Source organism: Ahaetulla prasina, chromosome 11 (genome assembly GCF_028640845.1).
Source record: "Ahaetulla prasina isolate Xishuangbanna chromosome 11, ASM2864084v1, whole genome shotgun sequence".
Taxonomy (NCBI): Eukaryota; Metazoa; Chordata; class Lepidosauria; order Squamata; family Colubridae; genus Ahaetulla; species Ahaetulla prasina.
The window spans coordinates 21155356-21172976 of NC_080549.1; the positions used below are offsets into that span (position 1 = coordinate 21155356).

The window sequence follows — 17621 nt, forward strand, 5'->3', positions numbered from 1 at the left end:
TTATCTCTATTAGAGTTCAGCAGCTGACACCAATGCAGAATATAAAAATGCTAGTAGGATTTTAAGAAGAAAATAACAGAGTTGGAAAGGACCTTGGAGGTCCAACTCCCTCCTCAAGCAGGAAACCTTATGCCATTCCAGACAAACGGCTGTCCACTCTCTTCTGAAACCCGGGTCTAATTCAGGCACCATTAAGCACTTTTTAATTGCCTCATCAAAATTACTGTAGGAAGAATGTAGCATTAATTTCGAGCAGCCAAAAATCAGGACAAGTCCTATAGCTCCTTTTCCAACTGACAATTTATACTGATTTAATAAAATAAATTTGAATGTGGCTCAGACTGGTAAGACAGTCTGTTATTAACAGCAGCTGCTTACAATTACTGCAGGTTCAAGCCCCACCAGGCCCAAGGTTGACTTAGCCTTCCATCCTTTATAAGGTAGGTAAAATGAGGACCCAGATTGTTGGGGGCAATAAAAGTTGACTTTGTATATAATATACAAATGGATGAAGACTATTGCTTAACACTGTGTAAGCCGCCCTGAGTCTTCGGAGAAGGGCGGGATATAAATGCAAATTTAAAAAAAGACTTATTAATGTAGTACGTTCAATGTACTACTAAAATGCAGTGCTGTATACATTTTAATTTTATTAAAAACTGTTCTTGAACTGCAGCGCAGGACTGCCTCTTCATAAATCATATCAGTTGGTAAAGGGGCTATCAGACTCCTTCCGATTTGCCCGAAAATTAGGGATACCTAAAGTTACTCTTACATTTAAGTAAAACATACAAAATTCCTCAAGTCAATGACACTTTGTCTGAGTAAACATGAATAGAATTGTGTTGTTAATCTTCTTCCTAGTCAACGGAATTTAAATTATTATTTACATAGTCTCATCTGTTGGGGGAAACTTTGGAAGAAGCCAGATGTCAGGGTTCCAAGTAACACCCCCAACGAAAGAGGACTCCGAGGCTGTTGAGAATTTACAATCCCACATTGATTCTAGACAAAGGAGAAGGGAGCAAGAGTGACAGGAGAAGGCCACTTAATGGTTTTAAAAATATCTAGATTTTGTTATAGAGAGCCAGGTTGGAGCAGTGGTTAAGGCATCAAGCTAGAAACTGGGAGACTGTGATTTCTAGTTTTGCTTTGAGTACAAAGCTAGCTGAGTGACCTTGGCTCAGTCACTCTCTGTCTCTCAGACATAGGCAGGGGACAATGGTGAATCACTTCCAAAATCTTTTATTTTATTTATTTATTTATTTTGTCAATCATATATAAGATAACAGGTAAAAGTATAAACATCATTTGGATACACGAAAAGAATAAGTAAAAAAGGGAATATTAGGACAGGGACGGTAGGCACGCAAATGCACTTATGCACGCCAAATTGGAGAAAGTGATGGAGGACTTTTTCCTCCTTGGAGAAAAGCAAAAACATGCCCTCTAATCTGCTACAGAATTTTCATTTGTATGTGAGCCTGATCATAGATCTGGGCAGGTTTCTAACAGCATCAGACATTCTTTGAGCTACCTATTTCTGAATCCTGATCTTAAGATTCAAAGCCATTTAAGCAATAGCAATAGCACTTAGACTTATATACCACTTCACAGTGCTTGACAGCCCTCTCTAAGCGGTTTACAGAGTCAGCCTCTTGCCCCCAACCATCTGGGTCATCATTTTACCCACCTCAGAAGGATGGAAGGCGGAGTCAACCCTGAGCCTGGCGAGATTTAAACTGCCAAATTGGAGGCAGCCAGCAGTCAGCAGAAGTAGTCTGCAGTACTGAACTCTAACCACTACGCCACCAAGACAACCCATCATCTCTCTTTATCCTTATCCTTATCCTTCATTGTTGACTAGAACGAAGAGCAATTCTTCACAATCTCATAAAATTTTAGACGTCTTTATATTTTTTTAAAAATGCCTGGGTTAAAAAAATCTGGGTTCCCCAGATACTATTTATCTAATCCTGAAATTTCTGGCCACTACACTGCTGTCCACTGAAGTGCCTGTATAAGAATAGAAGCAAAACACACTCACCCACACCTGCAAACCAACTATGACACCGCAAGTGACAACTTCAGAAACATCTGGATCTAAGGCCCAGCCTACCCCCAAGATCACATTTTCCAAATTCACCAAGCAGAGGGCCTGAAGAGGCCTTCTGTCCAAAGAAAAGCTGCTTACTGTCAGCCATCAGTGGAATTTATTTGTAACCCCATAATAGGGTGTTTTAAATAATGGGACTGGAACAAGCGTTCTCTCTTCTCATTTGGAATAGGACCAGAACGAGACAACTGCAGGGGCAAGAGGCCTGCAAACCAAGAAAAGTTCAGAAGCTGGGCTAGTGTGGGAGGTGAAGTCCAGGACAGCAAAACTTTGAGACTTGTGCAGCAGCTGAACCAAAGGCTCCACAGTGGAGCAACATACAGTTTATGCTAAATTACATAATGGAATCTAGCCAAGCTTCAAGGACTCAATTTCTGAGGTTTAAGATGCTACCGGATTGCAATCCAGCTCTGGTTTGGAGTTTTTTTCCTGGTTCTTCTGCCTCAGTGGGTTAAGACTCAGGTCCCTGCATGGTCCTTCCATTCTCTATTAACATGAGGTGCAAGAAACCAGGATAGGATCCAAAAGTACTATGGGTTTATTTCATGCTACTATATACAAGTATCTGAACTACTAAGGGTCCAGTCAAATTGGCACTAGATAGGAGTCAATGGAATTCAAGGAATTCTAGACTTAAGTACTTTTTGGGCACAGAGGGACTTCAGACAGTTGGCACGCTTGACCCCTCCCTTGGGCCTAACCTGGTCATCTCATACATTCGTGCAAAATATCCTGCCCACTTTTTACCATCCAAATGACTTTTCCTGGGGGTTGCAAACTCATAAAATGTCCAGATAGTGGGGGGGGGGAAAAGCAGAGGAAATCAGAACTAAAACGGTTATGCCCTGGGAATGCTTGTGCACCCCACCAGTTATGGTGTAAAAGGATATATTATGCAGCTGAGTTCACACGTGCTCTAATTAAACCTCATTACGGGTTCAGTGTAATGAGGGAATCCAGCCAATGGTAAGTAATTTGATAAAACCTGATTAGATAAACTGGTTGTCACATGAGCTGAATCAATTGTTTTGCAAATCAGTTTATGTCCTGGTTCAATATAAGAAACCAGGTGAAAAAAAAATCTATGGAATGTTCTCTCACCCACCCATCCCCAACCCAACTCAAAGTGAGGTTAGTTCCATCTCTATGTTCTTTCTAGAAGTCCCTCAAGACCTGGCCTGGTAGGCACAATGGTGGACCAATGAAATCTTGAGGTGGCTCCTTTACGGATCTAAACTCATGTTTTATGGTTTTATAAAACTTTTTTATTTTATTTTGACATGTTTATTGCATACATACATGCATATATTGCTGTAAACCACTCAGAGTCACTTCCTGTGAGATGGATGGCCCTATAAATTTGATAAACCAGACTGAGCACCAGGACTCTAAACTCTCTAATGTCATATATATATATATATATATATATATATATATATATATATATATATATATATATATATATATATATATATATATATATATATATATATAAACTGAAAACTAATTAATTTCAAAGGGATTTGTTCAACAGAACTGAGTTAGTAGGTTACTGCTGTGAGGACATCATGACGGGGCATGAGTCATGATACCCTCACATAAAGAATGCAACTTAGTATACTTGCAACCTGACATTTAATGCAATGACATAAATCACATCAACTACTTTATGACATATCTTGTCATTTTTCCCTTGTAGACACAACACTGAAGAATAAACTATGTTCCCCTTGACATAAACAACTCATGTATACAACAGACAGCTACTGATCCACTGGAGTACACACATTCTTTCTTTAACCACTGTAAGGAAGAAATATTACAATTATATTTACTAAAAATATAAAGCTAAGTTGATGAATTTATGTGTCTATGTAGGGTATCCCAGAAGTCATAGGGCAGTTAGCAAAATAAATATCAGTCCTTGCAATAGAATCATTTATCATTTTTTGCACACATTAGTCTTTTCCAATAAAATATTTTAACATATCAGATTTTAGGCCAAATTTTGACCCACCCTATTACTTCTGGGGCATGCTATTTTTGGAACAGTAACTAGGAAGGTTACATTTTTAAAAGAAAAAAATTCCATTAGGAATGAAATTGACTAAAACACGAGTGCCAAACTTGATCACGTCACATGATGTATCGCAACATATGGCTATGTTTTTTGCCTTTGCAGAGCCAGGGTGGTGTGGCCTGCATGTGACGCATCCAGCCCCTGGGCCGCCAATTTGATACCCCTGGACTAAACCAACAGCTGGTTAGTCAATGCAGGCTAGTCAATTTTGACCAGACTTGGAAATTGACTAGACCAGGGGTCTGCAAACTTGGCTCTTTTAAAACTTGTGGATTCAACTCCCAGAGTTCCTCAGAAGCTGGCTGAGGAACTCTGGGAGTTGAATCCACAAGTCTTAAAAGAGCCAAGTTTGCAGACCCCTGGACTAGACTCTTTTGAGGTTAGGAAGAGAGGCAGAATCCAGCAAAACAAGCAAAAAACTAAAATGAATAGGAGCTGACCTTAGAGACCACCCATGTATAATTAAACCAATCATGAATTATCGATATTGCAAATTAAAATGACTACCCCAATAGAGGTTCTGGAATCTAACAACTAATCTACTGTATATTAAACTAATTAAATAACTCATGATTAATGAGAGCGCACTATATGTTTAACCATAAATCAGGGGTGCATAATGCTTGACAAATCAGGGCTATAAACTCAGTTTCCCCACCTGAAGAAGGCTAAATCTTGAGAGGTGAAAGGTATATTCTGGATATACATAACTCTCAGCATGAATTAAATTCAATTCAATTAAAATTAAATTAAAATCACACTATCAAATTTCAGCATGTATAATTGAAAATTGAGTATAATTGAGTTATATCGGAGCTAATTTATAACTTTTTTTCAAGAACTAATCTGGCTTTTCAAGGCCTTTAATAGATCAGCAGTTAATGTTTTTCCTAGAGTGAGATGGTCATTTGCCTATACTAACCCCAAATGTAAATGAAAAAGCTGCTCTTGTAATCTCTACCAAAATCTGCAACTTTATGCTCCTGAATTTTACTATATACCCTCTTCCACTTGTGTGGAAGAGTGGGTCATTTTCAAGAACTTGTTTAACCATGTTTACTTCATTGTAGTCAACTGGGTTAATCGTATTGGCTGGTTTCATGCAACATCCTGAACCATAATTTAAACAGATAGCTGGGCAAATTAGAGGCAAAATAAAATAGAGGCAAATTAATAAGCAAATCCTGTCTGGAAGCAAATGGCAAAATACCTAGATGCTTGACATACAGGTAGTCCTCTATCTACAACCATTTAGCGACCATTAGAAGTTGCAAAGCACTGAAAAAAGTTACTTACAACCGGTACTAAACTTACAACCATCATAATGTCCTTACTGTCCAGTGATTAAAACTCAGGTGCTTGGCAACTGGTATGTATTTACAATGGTTGCAGCATCCCGGGGTCACATGATCGCCATTCAGGACCTTCTTGACAAGTAAAATCAATGGTGGAGGATGGACTTGTTTAACAACCATGATTCACTTAACAAAAAAGGTCGTAAAATCAGGCGTGACTCATTTAACAACTGCTTTGCTTAACAACAGAAATTCTGGTCACAACTGTGGCTGTAAGTCAAGAATTACCTATATGCACATGTTAAATCTAGATTGTTACACTCGCTAAGTTGATTTTATTAAGGTTGTACAAATGGAGAAGCACAAGATTTGAGTTACAAAAACCCATTTTTTGTTGTCTTCGGGTGCAACACACAGTCAACCAAGAGCCACATCAAGAGCCTTCTACAGCAGAAAGGAAATAAAACGCTGTAGCTTGTTTGTAACATATTAACGCTTGCATGTGTACACACAAGCTGCCCAACAGACTGCAACCATGGTTAGTTGGTCACAGTTGTCTGAATGGATGACTAACACGATCGCTTGGTGATCTACTGCAGCCCAAATCAAGGTGCTTGATATAGGAAACCCCCTACAGGTAGTCTTGGATTTACAATCATTCATTCAGCATCCGTTTAATTATTATTTTGTCATAACATTATATACAGGAACATATATCGAAAGGAAACAATAGGACAGGAACGGTAGGCACTTTTGTGCACTTATGCACGCCCCTTATAGTCCTCTTAGGAATGGGGTGAGGTCAATGGTAGATAGTTTTTGGTTAAAGCTTTTAGGAGTTGGAGAGGAGACCACAGAGTCAGGTAGTGTATTCCATTAACAACTCTGTTACTGAAGTCATATTTTCTGCAATCAAGTTTGAAGCGGTTGACATTAAGTTTGAATCTATTGTTTGCTCTTGTATTATTGCTCTTGAAGGTGAAGAAGTCCTTAACAGGAAGGACATTGCAATAGATGATTCTGTGTGTTAAACACACAGATTCTGTATGTTAAACACAGGTCTCCGTTCAAAGCTATAACACAGGGGTTTCAAACTGAAGGCTCGGTGGCCGGATCCAGTCTGCAGAGTACTTAGATCTGGCCCGTGGGGCCGCCCTGGAAACAGCGAATGACTGGCCCGCGGTGCTTCTGTTAGTGAAAATGGACTCCCAAGCTCCATTTTCGGCTGCCACAGCAATCCTCTGCCAGTGAAAATGGATTTCAGGAGCCTGTTTTCTTTGGCAGAGCTCTCGAGCCACCACCAGCGCCCTCGACAGGAGTGATGTCAAGTTGGCCACGCCCACCCCTGCCCCCTGAAGTCAAACACAACCCTGATGCGCCCTTCAATGAAATCGAGTTTGACACCCCTGCTATAACAGAACTGAAAAATAGTGATACATCCTCACACTTATGACGGTCAGAGCATCCCCACAGTCACATGATCAGTATGGAAGTATGCAGTGGAGTACCCCAAGGCTCTGTTTTAGGCCCAGTACTCTTCAACATCTTCATCAATGACTTGGACGAGGGGATAGACGGGGAACTCATCAAATTTGCAGATGACACCAAGCTGGCAGGAATAGCCAACACCCCAGAAGATAGGTTCAAGATACAGAAGGATCTTGACAGACTTGAACATTGGGCGCTATCTAACAAAATGAAATTCAACAGTGAAAAAAGTAAGGTTCTACATTTGGGCAAGAAAAACAATTTCCTGACAGTCAGAACAATTAATCAGTGGAACAACTTGCCTGCAGAAGTTGTGAATGCTCCAAAACTGGAAAAATTTAAGAAAATGTTGGATAACCATTTGTCTGAGATGGTGTAGGGTTTCCTGCCTGGGCAGGGGGTTGGACTAGAAGGCCTCCTGGGTCCCTTCCAACTCTGTTGTTGTTGTTGTTGTTGTTATTGTATCTGGGCACTTGGCGACCAGCATATATTTGCAACCATTGTAGAGTCACAGGTCACAGGATTGCAATTTGTGACCTTCTCAGCTGGCTTTCGAGTGTTAATGGGAAACTGAGTGATTTGTTTAAACTACAGCTGCAAAAAAGTGGTAAAATCGGCGCAGTCATATGATACCTTTGTTTAACAACCAGTTTGCTTAACAATCACTATTCTGGCCTCTGTTGCGATCGTAAATTGTAAATTGTAAACAGTGTGTTTGCCGTAACCTTTGCAGAAGGTAATTCTACCCAGTACAAGGTGATGGTTCTCCAGAGGCGAAAGCCCCTGTCAGAAGCCACGAGAGTGTCAAAACACTATTGCATACATCATTGTGTCATTGCACACTTCACTTATGTGACGGACTTCATGAGGCCTAAGCAGGAAATCTGCCGTCCTCCAGATACTGAGAAATTAACTTCCAACAAGCCCAGTTGATAGGGCTGAACACCTGAAATGGAAGTGAAACCTAGTCATTTCATGCTGAGTTAAATTTTCTGGCCCAAAGATTTGGAGAAGATTGTACGAATACAGACAAAATATACAAAAGCGTTATTGAACTTTTTTTAAAAAAACACAGGCATTTTTGCATGCATTTCAGTACCATATTTCATGTTTATATGCCCGATTTAAAAAAAAAAAAAGCATGACAATGGATCCGTTTCAGGGAAAATGAGAAGTAATGTGTGAAGAAAATCTCTTACCGAGACTGTACTTGCCCACATAAGCCTCACATATATGGATAATGGCTAAATGAATTTACCCAATTGCTGGGTTCACGCAATACAGATAGTCCTCAACTTACAACAGTTCATTTAGTGGCCATTCAAAGTTAAAACGTCACTGAAAGAGGTGACTTATGCCCATTTTTCACAGTTATGACCTTGCAGTATCCCCATGGCCATGTGATTTACACTCAGATGCTTCACAACTGACTCATATTTATGACGGTTGCAGTGTTCCAGGGACAGGTGATCCACTTTTACAACCTTTTGACAAGCAAAAGTCCATGGAGAAGCCGGATTCACTTAAAAACCGTGTTGCTAGTTTAACAAATGCAGGGATTCGCTTAACAAATGTGGCAAGAAAAGTCGTAAAATGGAACAGAACTCACTTAACAAATTTCTCACTTAACAGCATACATTTTGGGCTCAACTGTTGTCGTAAGTCAAGGATTCCCTGTATACTTGACCTTTAGCTAACTAGAGAAGCCAAGACTTAACCACAAATTAGCCCCTAAAACCAGAGGTGAGTTTCAGCAGGTTCTGACCAGTTCTGGAGAACTGGCAGCGGAAATTTTGAGTAGTTCGGAGAACCGGTAGTAAAAATTCTGACTGGCCCCGCCCTTATCTATTCTCTGCCTCCCAAGTCCCAGCTGATCTGGAGGAAATGGGGATTTTGCAGTATTCTTTACCTGCCACGCCCACCAAGCCACGCCCACCAAGCCATGCCCACAGAACCGGTAGTAAAAAGTTTTGAATCCCACCACTGCCTAACATGCTTTGTGAACACAACTAAAATTGGCACAATACATTTTGCTACCAGAGTTCAGAATAGCCAAAACTTAACAGCTTCAAGCAGTTGCTGAGCTCAATACTTAGACCCAGAAAGCTCCTAGTTATTTCAAAGAAAATCTTACCCTAAACGTATTCATAATAGAGCTTGTAAGCCACCAGTGGCTTTTTTTTTTTTAAAAAAATGCCTTATTTAGTACAGGTAGTCATCGAATTACAACAGTTCGTTTAATGACCAAAGTTACAACAGCACTGAAAAAAGTGACTTACGACCATTTTTCACACTTATGACTATTGCACCATCCCCATGGCCACGTGATCTACATTTGGACGCTTAACAATTGACTCATATTTATGATGGTTGCAGTGTCCTGGGGTCATAGGATCCCCTTTTGCGACCTTCCAACAAGCCAAGACAATGGAGAAGCCAGATTCACTAAGCAACCATGTTACTCATTTAGCAACTTCAGTGATTCACTTAACAAATGTGGCAAGAAAAGTCATAAAATGAGGCAAAACTCACTTAATACATTTCTCACTTAACAACATAAATGTTGGGTTCAATTGTAGCTGCAAGTTGTTGTTATAACTGTTGTTATAACTGTTGTGATAACTGTTGTTGTTGTTATAACTGTAAGCTGTTGCTATAACTGTTGTTGTTGTTATAACTGTAAGCTGTTGTGATAACTGTTGTTGTTGTTATAACTGTAAGCTGTTGTTATAACTGTTGTTGTTGTTATAACTGTAAGCTGTTGTTATAACTGTTGTTGTTGTTATAACTGTAAGCTGTTGTTATAACTGTTGTTGTAACATAACAGCAACAACTGTTGAAATCAGTTGTTGCTGATTTCTGTAAAAGGTTGATACACAGAAATCAGCAACAACTTAATAAATCCCTCCACTTAATGGCTGTCCTTCTAGGGGGAGTAGATTTTTAAAAATGGGGATTTCTGTTTCCTTAACAAAACTTACCTGGGAACTAGTAGTAAATACAAAACAAATAAACGAACGCATATTCCTGACACAGGAAAGTAGTATCCTGAAAGACAGGTAGTCCTCGACTTACAATCACAATTGAGCCCAAAATTTCTATTGCTCAGTGAGACAGTTGTTAGGTGAGTTTTGCTCCATTTTTACGACCTTTCTTGTTAATTGAATCATTGCAGTTGTTAAGTTAATAATACACAGTTAAGTGAATCTGCCTTCTCCATTGATTGTCAGAAGGTCGCAAAAGGGGATCACATGACCCCGGGACACTGTAACTGTCATAAATAAGAGTCATTTGCCAAGCTGAATTTTGATCACATGACCATGGGGACGTTGCAATGGTCGTAAGTCACTTTTTTCCAGTGCTGTTGTAACTTTGAACAGTCACTAAACGAATGGTTGTAAGTTGAACACTATCTACAGTCCATTTTCCATTTATAAGCAGGAAATCATATAATCTTGGATATTTGGGATCCCCCTTTTCCTACCAATGGGGCTTAGAAACCCCCAAGGGATGAAAAGTGGAGAGAGATCTTAAATTCTCAGTTCTCACTCCAGTGGGGCCTTTCTTCCTTGACACCTTTGCAAGTGTGTTTGTGTTGGATACAGAATCACAACCCTCGCTTTGGCCCAGCCTGGCAGGCCAACCCTGCTCCAGGGAGCATTTAGGCTCAGAGGGCTAAGTTAGGCCCTGGAGTAAAAGGAGAAAAAGCAGAGGTCAAGGAAACACAGAGCCAGGAAGGCAAGGAGGGAAATCTCCCCAGAGGACAAAGCAGGTCACAGAAAGACCTGCCAGTCTCTGCTCCTTGTGCAGCTTACTTGGGAGTAGAGGCTTAGAAGGGAGCAACTGACAGGAGGTGGCCTTAAGCAGTTTGGACCTCAGCCAAGTCCACGTGCTCCAACAGAAAAAACAATACCACGTATTTGTGCCTTTCCTCCCAATTTTGATAGAGGAGGCTGTTGCTTTGGGAGTTTGCAGTGGTCTGCAGGGGGAGGCGACCCTCCAACCAGCCCCAGGCAGCAGGGAAGCGGGGACTGAGCCCCACACATCACATTTGGGCCCTTGCCCCCCCCCACTCTCCCCCCTCCCCGCCAGCCACTTTTCCTAGGATCCCAACTTTGCACCTTCTTCAAGTGGCAAGGAAGGTGTGCCAACTTTCCTTGCTTCCTTCCTGCCACCCACCTCGCCCTTCCTCCGGAGGAGCCCACGGATTCCTCCCGTCCTCAGGGGTCAGGGGCCAAGTCGCCGTGACAGGATTCCTGCCGAAGTGGGGAGGGGGCTTGGATGTGACTCCCCCAAGCAGCCCGTGACCCTCCCGCGCTCTCCGACCCTCTTGGTCCTGATTTGGGAGACTTACCCCGCGGACGGGATGCGCTGCCAGGCACAGGGCGATCAGCAACACGGGCGCGCTGCAAACCACAAAAAAAAAGGGGGGAGGGGGGTCAACATGTCACGCTTTCCCACGGCAGAGGCGACCCCCAATATTCTGCCCCCCCCCCCCCCACACACACACACCCGGTTTCCTTTCCTCTGGATCTGGGCACTCACCCGGCGAACATGCTGCCTTTCCCGAGCGGCGGGGCAGCGGCTGGACCCCGCGGGAGAACGCGTCTCTGGAGCCCCTTCGGCGGCCAGACCCCACGCCCCAGGGAAGCGGGGAAGGGCGGGTCGTGTGGACGCGCGGCCAGGACACGTGAAGAGCGGTCTCCGCCCTCGCCAAGCAACAGGGGAGACAGCCCCGCAAGGAGCCCGGCGATCGCTCCGCGCCGAAGCCGCGCGGCCGAGAGGCGACGGGGGCGGGGGACGAAGGGCGGAGGCGCCGCCCTCCAAGCAGCCGCAGTGCCGCCTCGGCCTCGCCTCCCCCCGCTTCTCCCCCCCTGCCCGCGTGCCCGTTTCCGGCTCGGTCCGTCCACACGTGCGTGTGCCCGCAGCCTCTGGCAGAGAACCAGGCTGAGCGGGGCGCCTTTCGCTCAGCGGGTTTTCCTCCCCCCTTTCCTTTAAGATCCAGGGGGGCTTTCCGCCCCCTTCGCCAGGTCGGCCTTCGGGGGGCTTCTGGGCTCCCTGCAGCGTCTCAGAGACGACCCCTCCCCCTCCCACAGTCAAGGGAGTCGGCTGTCTCACCTGGGCTCCGGCTAACTTTTGGCATCCCCATGTAGGGGAGCCGCGCATCTTGCGAACCAAGTTGGTCGGGGAACAGGTGGTTGGGGGAATTGCCGGCGAGGATCTGGTGGGAATGCAAACATAAAGGGGAGAGGAGGGTCTTCTGAGCCTCAGGCACGACCCCTCCCGTCAGCGTCTTCGGGGAAAGGGGGGGGCTCAGTCTTCCAACTTCTCAAAGGCCCCAAAGCTCCAAAGGCTGCTCTCATTCACTGGCGCTTTGGCGGGACTGTCCGGTTTTCTCAACAGGAGGGAATATATGGACGTTGTGGAAGGGAGCGAGACGGAGCGCTTGAGAGAAGGCAGCCGTTGGGGTGCCCCCCCCCTCCGCTCCGCTCTACGGCGCAAGGCTCCCACATTGGGAGGCTGCAAAACCTTCAGGGTCCCCACTGGGAAAACTTTCTGGACTTGCCCCGGACAGGATCCTTGTTAGGATTTTCAGACTCTTATTCTGGAGTCTTTGACCCCATCCCGCTCACCCCGCTGGTTGTAGGAAAGTTCTTGGTTGCACGTGAACCTGGGCTACGGAAGATGGGCTGCGATTCTCCCGCCGGTTTCCTTAAAACAACCCCAACGACAACGCTCATCCACAAAAGAGGGTTCCCACAACCCTCGTTTGTGGATTAGCGTTTCGTTGAGCTTGAGGAGGTTAAGTTCATAAAGCGAGTCACGCTCAGCCCCGGTTTCCTTAAGCACGGACACCTGGGTCGTCGGAAGGGGGGGGAAACGGATCCGTTTCTCATCGGAGTAGAACTTTGCGCAGAGAAGCAACTTTTCTTCCTCCGGCAAGTTCTCTGAATCTCCTGCCGGTGCATAATTTCCTATCCCCTCCTTCGCCAAAAGGAACTAACCCGGGTTAAATTTGTAGGACAGGATAATAATATACGGCTTCTTTGCCTGCGGCTCAAGCCACAAGAGCCAGGACGCCTCCCGAGTCCCCAAACTGCACGCAAAACCCTCTCAAGGTTTCCCAATTCAACGCACCAGCCTCCGGGTAGCTGAGCCCGGGCGAAATCACGGCTTTTTAAAAAAAATATTTATTTATTTTTTTTAAAAAAAAACCAATCCGGATTTCGGAGTTTGGTGGCCTTATAAGCGACTCAAGTCCAGATTCAGCCGCGGGACTACAAATCCCATCCGCCAGCGGCGAAGGCAAGCCGGCCGGGAGGCGCATGAATCCGGGCCGAGGCCAGGAGGCGAGAGGCAGGGAAAGTAGTCCCCAGAGAGGGGGGCGCGGAGGGAGGGAAGGAGGGAGGGAGGGCCGCGACCGCGCACCCGAGCGAAGGCGAGCTCGGAGCCGGGGAAGGCGGAGGCGGGAGCGGAGGCGGGCGCCCAGAGCCGCTTCGCCCGGCCCAGCCCTGCCCAGTCCTTGCCCACCTCATCCTCCTCTGCTTTGCCTTTTTTTTCCCTTTTTTCTTTTTTTGGGGTGGGCGAAGGCTGGCTCAGCTCCGGCGAGGCTGCGGGGCTCCTGGAGGAGGTGGAGAATGAAGCTGCGCCCGGGCGCCCGTCGCCTCCTCTTGCTGCTCGCCCTGGGACTCGGCGCCTGGGACGCCCAGGCTGCGGTGGGTGCTCGGCTCCCTTCGGATGACCCCGGAGGGGAGAGCGGGGCGGGGGGGCGGCCGAAAACGCCGGTCCGAGCCGCCCGGGTGGGGCTGAGCCGGGCTGGGGCCGCGGCCGGACGAGAGGAAGGCTCGGCTTTCGCCTCCGGGGGGGCTGCCAAGTGACGGGCTGCAGACCCCGGAAAAGTTGGGCAAAGTTGGTTTTAAAAATAGGCTCCGGGGCGAGCGGGTGCAAGGAAGGCTGGGAAAGGGGAGGGGGCGCGGGAAGGGGTCGGAGCCTGCCGCGCGCCCTTGCCGGGTCCCAAGGAGTGAAAAAGCCGGCGTGGAGGTGGGGGAGAAGAAGGCGGCAGGAGAGATGGCGAAGAAGGGACATCCGTGGGTCCCAGTTTCGTAACGCGCACAGATTGGAGCGGAGTGGCTTGCATTTCGCGGGGGAGCCGAGAAGGGCAGGAGAGAGATGGGGGGGGAGGGCTGCCTTTCTCCCCCCCACCCCATAACTGGCTCCTTCAGGTGGCCGCATCAAGGCAGCTTCCCTTTCCCTTCTTCTCCTCCTAGTCTTCGCTCCCGGGAATGTCCTTATCAAACAAAGGCACGGGTGGTTTTGTCTTAACTGCCTTCGGTGCAAAATTTACTTTCTCCAAGTGGCTTTTCTAGTAAGTGAAAGTGAAGGTGTGGGGGGGTGGGGAGGTGGCCCTGCCTCGCTGATCCAGCTCCAGCTAATGAGGATGCCAGGGGAGGCGGCAGCCCTTCCGATCTGAACCCCTTTCCTTTCCCCACAGTTTACAAGGGTGTCTTAAGGTAAGATGGAGATGCTGGTCTTAAAAGGCGGGCGTTGGGGGGGGGGCACTTGGGCATAGTTCAGTCCTTGAATTTTAAGATGCTTCCTTTCCTTTCCCAGTGGACATGCTTGTATGTATGGCTTTGCTATGTGCGTGTATAGGAGCGGGTGCATAGGAGCGGGTGGGTGTGCGAAGCTTCTTCCCCATCTAAACTGCTGCTGGAGGAAAAGTGCAAACTTTGGAAAAGTTCATTTGGGGTCTCAAGAGGGAAAGGGTGGTGGGCACCAAAATGAAATATGGCACTTTTCTGTCCCCCTGCCCCTAATATGGATCTTAAATTGGCTGTATCCTTTTCCACTTTCTGATAGTTGATAAAAGTTTGACTTCTTGAGGAGGTGGAAGATGGACTGAAATTGCTTTGGGTCCTTGTAGGTTAGCAAATGTGTGTCTTCTGTTTATGACCCACTGACGACACTTAACCAGTGGATGTTAGTGCTGTGATGGCTTGGAGGGGTTATAAAATAATGTGTCCACGAGTTGGAAACTATAAAATGTGTACTTCACCAGCTGTTTAATCTCTCCTCCCGTCCTCTTAACTGTATTTCCTCTTCTGCCTTGCACAGAAATTGTCAAAATAGTTGTTTTCTCCTTATGCCTAGTTGTAATTTATTAACAGGCCCCCTTGAAATAATAGGTATTATTAACTAATGTTCTCTCTCCTTTTAAGGTAGCATTTAATTGCCATGGTCATTATGGAAAGCAGAATGGGGGGCTAGAATGCAGCGGTGCATGTTTGAAATAACTTTTGGTCCAATATCCGTAGTGAACTCTTGTTTGTTATTTATTTTCAGGAATGAAAACTCAGCCAGATGTTTGTCTTGCACCTTTCCCCTAAATATCTAATGACATGCATGGGAAATTAGTCATCTCATTTTATGGTCTAGTTTGGGATGTGTGTTTTTCTCTTAGGTTTGGGACCACAGACTGAAATGTTTTAACAATGCTTAGTTACTCCTTAACAAGTTTTGCTTCCCCCCTCGCCCCCCCGCCCCCCATTCCATGCGAAAGCCCTGTCATTTAAGGCAAAAAACTTCATCCCGTGTCTTGCGTGTTATCAAAATAATGTATATTTGTTGGTTGTGGACAGATAGCTCAACCCCAAAACTGAGCTCCTTGAAGACAGATCAAAATGAACTAATATTAATTCTGTTCAAACATAATTTCTTTAATGTTTGCTGGGATTTTACGGAAATTGTTGGCTATCTTATTCCGTAGTGCTCCATTCCCTGCAAGGAGTTTCCATCTGATCCAATAATTGACTTTGCGCATGTTAATTCAGATGTCAACCTCATTAAATTGAGCAGGCCTCTGATTTGTAATAAAAGTAACATGGAGCTGCTGGCAAAGTACTCCATTCAGTTTGGCATCTGCTCTGGACTAAAATTCCCAGGGTTTGCAATGGAGTATGGGTGGGGATCAAATTAATTCATTCTTTGTATAACTATCTACTCTGCATAATTTGAGCGCATAATAAAGTGTAAATTCCTAGCTTTAGAGAAAGGGAATCTGTACCCCACTTCTGTTTGTAAAGCCTTATTTCTGTTTTTCTGTGTTTGTAACACCTGCGTTGGGGATCCCAGTACATGGTTGAGACAGCAGGAATGAGTCACACTGATGTGGTCACCAGTATTTGAAATTATGAACAAAATTGAGTGGAAATGTGAGACCTGGCACAAACTTGGTCCCTTAGGAAAGAAGCAAGCTTGTAAGTCCATTTGAGGCGAAAAGGTTACATTTACTAAAAGCCAAAGGGTTGAATGTGAAGCCAGAACTGAAGTTCGAGAGCAAAAATCACTACGTTAAACTTCTCCCTTCCCCAAGCCACCCCCCTCGTTGTCTTCCCATTGTCCAGTCACATTTAGAGAAGATGTTTTGCTAACTGTGCCTGTTGTGGTTGGTAGATAGATAGGTGCTGCATTCCATTCTCGGGACCAAGGCCTTGAGATGTCTTGGAACAGGCCAACTATCGCTTTCAGTTTCCCATGTCTTCCACATTCCCCCTCTAAGTTCCACCCCCAGCTCCCCTCCCCCCATAATATATGGCAAACTGGTTTCTAAGTGAAGCATAGAAGTGAGGAAAGGACGGCAGCTGTGAGAAGAAAGATTGTCTGTAAGATAGAGGAACAGAGCTGAGCATAAGCCAGATCTCTTAATCTGAAATATTTCTATAGCAGTGTTGGTAGTCTATAACAAGGATCCCCAAATCCCAGGCCGTGGCGTGCCAGAACCCGGTCCATGGAAACAAGTGAAGCCCCATCCACGGGATGCAGGCAGCACACGAAACCAAGTCCCCTCCAGTCCTCAGAAAAACCTCTGCATAGAACCGGTCCCTGGTACCCAAAAGGTTGGGGGCCGCAGCTTTCTAAGATAGGGAAGGAGGGAAGAAACTGCATTTCAAAACCTCTGCATAGAACCGGTCCCTGGTACCCAAAAGATTGGGGGCCGCAGCTTTCTAAGATAGGGAAGGAGGGAAGAAGCTGCATTTCCCAGGCTACTTTTCTCCTGCAAGGCTTGGTGCTATCCTCTAGGTCAGGGGTCTGCAAACTTGGCTCTTTTAAGACTTGTTGACTTCAACTCCCAGAGTTCCTCAGCCAGCAAAGCAAAGCTGGCTGAGGAACTCTGGGAGTTGAAGTCCACAAATCTTAAAAGAGCCAAGTTTGCAGAACCCTGCTCTGGGTGCCTTTCTTAGGTTATTTCTGACTTCCAGTGCTGAATGCAATCAAGATAAAAAAATACGGTTCTCGACTTACAACAGTTCATTTAGTGAATGTTCAGAGTTAACAACAGCACTGAAAAACATGACTTATGACCATTTTTTCACACTTACGACCAATGCCGCATTCCCATGGTCATGTGATTTATATTTGGATGTTTAACAACTGATTCACACTTATGACGGTTGCAGTATCCTGGGGTCATGTGATCCCCTTTTGTGACCTTTTGACAAGCAAAGTCCATGGGAAAATCAGATTCACTTCACAACTGTGTTACTGCTGACTTAACAACTGCAGTGATTCACTTAACGAATGTGGGGGAAAAAGTTGTAAAATGGGGCAAAACTCCTTTAACAAATTTCTCACTCAACAAGAG

The 17621-nt window shown here is 45.2% G+C and overlaps 2 protein-coding genes across 3 annotated transcripts in view; one reads left to right on the top strand and one right to left on the bottom strand.

The window, feature by feature from the left end:
• Positions 1-11828, bottom strand: part of COL4A6 (collagen type IV alpha 6 chain) — a 199797-nt gene extending 187969 nt beyond the window's left edge. For both annotated transcript variants that reach the window (XM_058196534.1, XM_058196536.1), the window contains exons 1-2: positions 11525-11828; positions 11334-11385 (exon numbers count right to left, since the gene is read on the bottom strand). In XM_058196534.1, the coding sequence (XP_058052517.1) occupies positions 11334-11385; positions 11525-11535 (63 nt within the window). In that variant the 5' untranslated portion in view covers positions 11536-11828. The remainder of the gene's footprint in view (positions 1-11333; positions 11386-11524) is intronic.
• Positions 11829-14025: 2197 nt separating this feature from the next.
• COL4A5 (collagen type IV alpha 5 chain) overlaps positions 14026-17621 on the top strand; it is a 139588-nt gene continuing 135992 nt past the window's right edge. Inside the window, exons 1-2 of the mRNA XM_058196543.1 lie at positions 14026-14345; positions 14472-14490. Coding sequence (XP_058052526.1) covers positions 14263-14345; positions 14472-14490 — 102 coding nt within the window. The 5' untranslated portion in view covers positions 14026-14262. The remainder of the gene's footprint in view (positions 14346-14471; positions 14491-17621) is intronic.